This window comes from Arachis ipaensis, chromosome B5 (assembly GCF_059453495.1).
Source record: "Arachis ipaensis isolate K30076 ecotype BB chromosome B5, ASM5945349v1, whole genome shotgun sequence".
Lineage (NCBI taxonomy): Eukaryota > Viridiplantae > Streptophyta > Magnoliopsida > Fabales > Fabaceae > Arachis > Arachis ipaensis.
The window spans coordinates 10783847-10790058 of record NC_142440.1 but is presented as its reverse complement, the minus strand read 5'-3'; the positions used below and the strand labels follow the sequence as shown (position 1 = coordinate 10790058).

Here is a 6212-nt window from a genome sequence, read left to right as displayed (position 1 = left end):
CTGCCCCCTCCCCCACGTGTAAATGCAAAAGCCAAACAGACGCGACATTTGATTAGACGCGACGGTTGAAAATTCAAAATCACGTTGGTTACAAAACTAAAATCACGTCGGTGTTCCAACTTGAAAGAAAATATCGACTTAAGCGTCCCCGAGTTCAAATTAATACTCGCTCCAACTCATAGCTAAGAGATCGGACTCGAGTAGGGGCACTGTTCATACCCTGACCCAAGATATAAGACAGGCACAATCAAGACAAGAGGCCCAATCCAAAAGGTTGGCCTTCACTAACTATCTGACCTCCACTAAGAAGTCAGAGTCAACACACGCAAGCAGTCAGCACTTATCCAAGGGAATAACTGCCTCCTTAAATCTCCCACCCACTTCTAGAAGAGAGATTCCAACAACCCTAAGATAAAGGGACGGTTATCCACCATTAGAAGTGGAACTACTTCAGCGGTGGTTATTGGTTCCTTCTCTATAAATACATTAACACCCTCAGGTAAACTTAAGTTCCAATATACTTAAACCTTCTTAACCCCTTGCTGACTTAGACATCACAGTGTCTTCGCAGGTACCACTCCTCATTCTTCAAACACACAACTCGGACGGCAGCTCCTAGGCAAGAACAAGTCGGAGGCCACCTTCCTTCAACGTTTGGGCCTTCCATTCGAGCCCAATCATCCGGTTCTAGGTAAACCCCGAAACAGATGTCTATTAAAAAGATTTTTTACAATTATTTAACATTATATATATATATGAACATGTTTTTATGATTAATAACCGTAAAAAATATTTTAAATACTTTGTTCTGACAATTTAATAATTGTATAGAAGATTTTACTAAAATAACTATTCTTATACAATAATAACAGTTGAAAATGGCCATTCCTCTTATAGGTAAAATACTAAGAATAAATAATAAACTAGTTTTTATGGAGCGACAAGATATCTTCATAAAAACATAAATATGAAACATGATTTTATAATCAAGATTAGCTCCTAAAGTATTAGAATTTATAGTTTGATTAACATTAATCTCCTTGAAATGAATATCCGATTTTAACATACAGAGCCAAATATGAATCTCCAGTCAAAATTTTCCCAAAGAAAGATATTCGTAATCATGTATACTCTTAATTATTCTATATAATTGTAATTTTTTATATAACATTATTAAAAAGAAGAAGAAGAAAAAGAAAAGGAAGATGAGGGCAGGCACAGGGCTGTGGTAACAATGACAATAATTTATGAAGGAGCCTCGTCATTACAACATGCACTCACTTTCAATGATATGATTTTTGTTTTTCCCTTCTTAATTAATTACACATAAGAAACCTAACTATACAAACGATAACAAGGGGTTTACGCGAGAAACCACCAAAAACAAAATTTAAAAAAAAAATGAACTTCCCCACCGATCTTATGAAGTTCCCTCTATAGCCATCCAGTTTCCAATACAAGGCAGCACCTGCATGGAGGACATTGGCGGTAAACACCTCTTCATAACTGCCATTTGAATATGAGAGCGACGTAACGGCTATATCTTAAAGAAAGCGGGAAAAAGAGCTAACCGATTTTTAAACTAAACACATTCACAACCAACACATCACTGTCATGGTCATTGTCATCGTCATCAATTTCTTCTTCCTCCTAACCAGCATTGACTGCTTCAGCCTGTCCAATTCCTTGATAATGAACAAACTACCAAGCACCATGCAAAATCTTCTATCTGACTGAGATTCATTCACCATATTAATTCACATTAATTTTAACATGAACAATATATAATTGAAGAATGATAAGGAACTTAACGTGCCTGCAGTTATTTGCTAAAGCTTTGTTCACCACTACTCATGCTATATTCCTGGCTTGCAAACACTGCTTGTCTGAACTTTGCCATATCAGCATTGTATTGCATTGTGTCATAGCCAGAGCTCGCAGTTGCAGGGTTGTAACCACTTGAGGCCGCGTAATTGCCGCCAGACGGCGGCTTAGCCCCCCCATCCTTCAAGTCATCCAATGATACATCTCCTTCCAATGCCCTTACAATCTGATGTACATCTCATTCATTATTATCTTAATTAATTACTCAAAGTATGCAATTAATTAAATGTACCTGACTCATTCTTGGACGCTTCTTAGCAGAGTGACGGATGCTGGAAGAAGCGCAAGCTGCCATCCTTGTCATTTCTTGTTTGTTGTAGTTTCCTTCCAAAAATGGATCCACCAACTCTCCAAAGTTGCCATCTTCCTCCAACCCACGTGTCAGTAGTGGCCGCGCCTGTCCACATTCCCAATAATGTTTTATTCTTCTTCATCCATAAATTAGAGCTAAGGAAAATCCACTCTAAAGTTTAAACATGCATGCATGATACTAACCCAGTCCACTAAGCTATCATCCATGACACCTGAGAGATCCACAGGGCGCTTCCCACTTAGGATTTCTAACAGCATCACCCCAAACGAGAATACATCAGACTTCTCTGTCAATTTTCCACTTGATGCATATTCAGGAGCTAAGTACCTGCATGCGTGTTGCCATGTGAAGATCAGGACATCAAGCTATATTCATTATTTATAAGGATACCCCTTAATTTGATTACCAGTTATGTTAGAACTATTTTTTTTATTAGTTAATGTGACAGATACCTCAACACTGAAGTAAATCATGTCATGTGTTTCTATGAGACTATATCCTATCACTTTTTTGTCAGTGTTGAATTTTTCATTGAAGTTGCTATATATAGGTAATAAAAACCTGTAAGGAAGAAAATGTACCCGAATGTTCCCATGACACGAGTAGATACATGAGTGTTATTATCTGTGGTCAACTTAGCCAATCCGAAATCAGCCACCTATGCATGTTGGCGTGTATATATAATTAATCATCTTCATCAATTATCAATAGTAACGCATGGCATAATGTATGAGTAACGTTAAGCTAGCAAAGTAGAAGATAAAACATAGAAGTAAGTGGGAACCTTTGCTTCGAAGCTATTATCAATAAGGACATTGGCAGCTTTGATGTCACGATGGATGATGCGAGGATGACCTGGGTGTTTTTGTAAATATGGAAAATCAAAACAAATAAGAATGTGTACAATATTATGAAATTAAGAAAAGATAGATATAGATGAAGATAAGAATGTTAATTACAATCTTCATGAAGATAAGCAAGTCCCTTAGCGGCTCCCATGGCAATGCGCATTCTGGTAGGCCAATCCATGGTAGGCTGACCCTTAGCATGAAGATGATGTTCCAGTGTGTTATTAGGGATGAATTCATAGACCAACATTCTCTGGCCACCAGCAATGCAGTAACCAACAAGAGAAACAAGATGGCGATGATGAACACGGCTGATGATCTCAATCTCAGCCTGGAACTCGCGCTCGCCTTGGCCGCTACCACTCTTGAGGGTCTTAACCGCCACTTCCTTGCCATTAGGCAAGACACCTTTGTAGACATAACCAAATCCACCTTGTCCTATCATATTTGACTCTGCAAAGTTGCTTGTGGCCAGAGCTAGTTCTTCGTAGCTGAAGGTGCCGCTGTTGAGAGCCAGTGAAAGGCGAGGAGGCAAATGAGATCCAGTCGAGTAATTCGAACTCATTTCGGCGCTGTTCATCATCAGAGGAGTGGGTGATGAACCCCAACCACCACTATCACCACCGTTTTGCATTCTCACAACATGGTTTGGGTTTTGGCTACCTCCATAGTAACTTTGGCTCTGCCCGCTGTAGTTATTATTCACTGTCAACATTTTTTCAGTAAATGGATCAATACAATTAGCTACGTACATTCTTCTAGGTTTGTAAGAATCGATGAATTAGGAGCCATTTTGAAACGAAAAAGCTTACGATTTAGTTGGTCAGTAGATTTCTCTCCACCACCATAAAAGTACATCTTCTGTTTCTTCCTTTTGGACCTCCTTCTAATGCAAATGATGGCCACAATGAGGAAGAAAACAAACACTATCCCTATCACAACGAATGCTGCAATAGATCCTGAGTTAGTAGAGCTTGAAGAATCTTTAGACGGCGGTGCTAATTTTTTGCTATGTTGTGATGAGCCAGAACGTCCCTCCGGTGGAGTAGGGGTAGTGGTAGTAGAAGGAGTAGAAGGAGTAGCAGGAGTATTATTGGGAGGAGGAGGTGATGATGACGACGGCTTCTTCGAGTCTGATCCATCAGCATCATCAGGCGTGGCATTATCCGGTGTGGCGTTGTCCGGTGTAGCATTATCCGGCGTGGCATTGTCCGGTGTGGCATCGTCCGGCGTGGCATTATCCGGTGTGGCGTTATCAGGAAATCTATTATGAGGAGCAGATTTAGACGACATTGTTATATATCCCCTTCTTCTATCTCAAATTAACACATAAACAAGCACTTCTCTGGAGAATTGAGACCCCTACAAAAGAGAATCAACATATTGTTACATGAAGGTGATTTGTCACAATTAAGAGTAACTAAATGTTTTGTGCAGAGAGAAGGTATACCTGGTAGGAAGAATAGCAGGGGTTCTGGAGAAGAAGAAGAAAAGGAAAAGGAAAAAACTTTGGATAGGAAAAGGTGCGATATTGAAAAAGAAAAGGAAAGGAAACGTTGTAGTTAATCTTTGTCCATCCATGATTGCCAAATCTTGCTTACTCTTCACTCGTCACTTTTAGGTTTTGACCAAAATTTTCACCGGTCTTCATTTCTTCATTATAACCCCTGATTTACATGTTTCCCCAAATATAGCTTAAAACTAGATTCCACACAAATGCGTTTGCGCCGATATATCATCATTTTGTATATTTTTGGTGCAACTAAAATTCGTTGCAGCTTTCTCACCAACTATGATTTCCTATCTTCATTATTAACTTATCAAAATTAGTATCATACAATCCCATGACATAAATAGTAAAACGGTCAACATCTAGTTGAGCATTCTTTCATAATGAAATAACTCTTACTAGCGTGACAATATTATTTCATTTCTTGTTTGGTGGGCCAATTATTTTTCTTCAAGAGAAGTGATTGAACTGAGATTATACGACGGAGTAATGATTTACTTGGTATCAAAACTCAGAAGTAGCCGATACTAATTGTAAAACTAAATTAGTTGAAATACTCTCATCAAATTGGGAGGTACAATATCAACAATAGTAGAATACGAATTGAAAAACAGAGGAAGGTATGGGAAAATGACATACATGGAGCGACCACATCCACAAATGCTAAGATAGAAATAGTAGTGGCCACCAAAATAACATTATTATTATTATCTTGAAAGAAAGAGAAGGAAAAGAAAAGAAAAGAAAAGAAGGTAAGCTAGCCAAAGCACTGATCAGCAGGGAGAGGACCAGGGATGTAACCTTGGTCAAGGTACTGCAAACCAAAGACAAGAAGAATGGCAACAAGTGACAAATAGGAGAAGCCCTCAACAGCACCCAACAGCCCAAAAGGGCCATTGGGAAGACCAGAACCGGTCTTGGCCTTGGTATACAAAGACCAACCCACTATTCCCACAACAACAAGGTAGCTTACACCTTCAAGTGCGCCAATAGAGCCACCTGGACCAGGAGGGAGGCCGCACCCGGTGGTCTTCAGTGTGTAGAGGGACCACCCTATCACTGGGGTTGAGATTAAACCTCCAACTATGGCTGCTTTCTCCACGATTCCGTTGTTGTTGCTGCTGCTGTCGCTGCTATCCTTTGCCATACTCACTATCTTCGTCGATACAAACTTGTTAGGCCTTCTGAGTGAATCATTGAAGCGAATTTTGGAGGCCGATATTGGAGACAGTAGTAACATTCTTGACGAGGCTTCCATCTTCACACGGCCCTTTTACTCCTGCCTCTTGTGGCTTTTGCACTGCTTTAAAAGATAACCCAGACTAATATAAAATTAGTTAAAGATTATATCTGTGTATTTATTTTTTGGTCAATAATAAAGATTATATATTTTCTTTCTCGAAAAAAAGAATATATTATAATAATCCAATAAAAATACGTCCGATTTTATCATTGGGCCAGATGTCTATGTAAAGCTAAAATTCACTTTGGGCTTTTTCGTTGCTAAAAAGAAACAGATATATGCGTGCGCGTATACTACCTCCAAAAAGAATTTAATAAAGGAAATGAGTAAAAATATTTAATATTCACATATCTCTTGATTCTCTTCTTTACCCATAAAACGGGGTAAAACATATATTGTGGGGCAGATAGTACA

General features: G+C 38.9%; 2 protein-coding genes across 4 annotated transcripts; both read right to left on the bottom strand.

Moving 5' to 3' along the window:
• Positions 1-1224: 1224 nt before the first annotated feature.
• On the bottom strand, positions 1225-4943 carry LOC107641686 (proline-rich receptor-like protein kinase PERK15). Of its 3 annotated transcripts, XR_001620399.3 has the most exons (10): positions 4496-4943; positions 3858-4407; positions 3157-3750; positions 2982-3052; positions 2779-2855; positions 2380-2524; positions 2117-2281; positions 1817-2050; positions 1572-1733; positions 1225-1468 (listed from the first exon to the last, which is right to left on the bottom strand). XR_001620399.3 is itself a non-coding variant. In XM_016345159.3 (9 exons), the coding sequence occupies exons 2-8, from the start codon at positions 4336-4338 to the stop codon at positions 1823-1825; spliced, it is 1761 nt and encodes a 586-aa protein (XP_016200645.1). In that variant the 5' UTR covers positions 4339-4407; positions 4496-4917; the 3' UTR covers positions 1225-1733; positions 1817-1822. The 3 variants fall into 3 exon arrangements, 2 of the variants coding, with proteins under 2 accessions (XP_016200645.1, XP_088345019.1); XM_016345159.3 differs by having other exon boundaries at positions 1225-1733; positions 4496-4917; XM_088488893.1 differs by lacking the exon at positions 1225-1468 and having other exon boundaries at positions 1596-1729; positions 1813-2050; positions 4496-4917.
• A 140-nt stretch (positions 4944-5083) lies between these two features.
• On the bottom strand, positions 5084-5908 carry LOC107642865 (anti-muellerian hormone type-2 receptor). Its single transcript, XM_016346360.3, has one exon. The coding sequence runs from the start codon at positions 5811-5813 to the stop codon at positions 5313-5315; it is 501 nt and encodes a 166-aa protein (XP_016201846.1). The 5' UTR covers positions 5814-5908; the 3' UTR covers positions 5084-5312.
• Between the last annotated feature and the right edge of the window lie 304 nt (positions 5909-6212).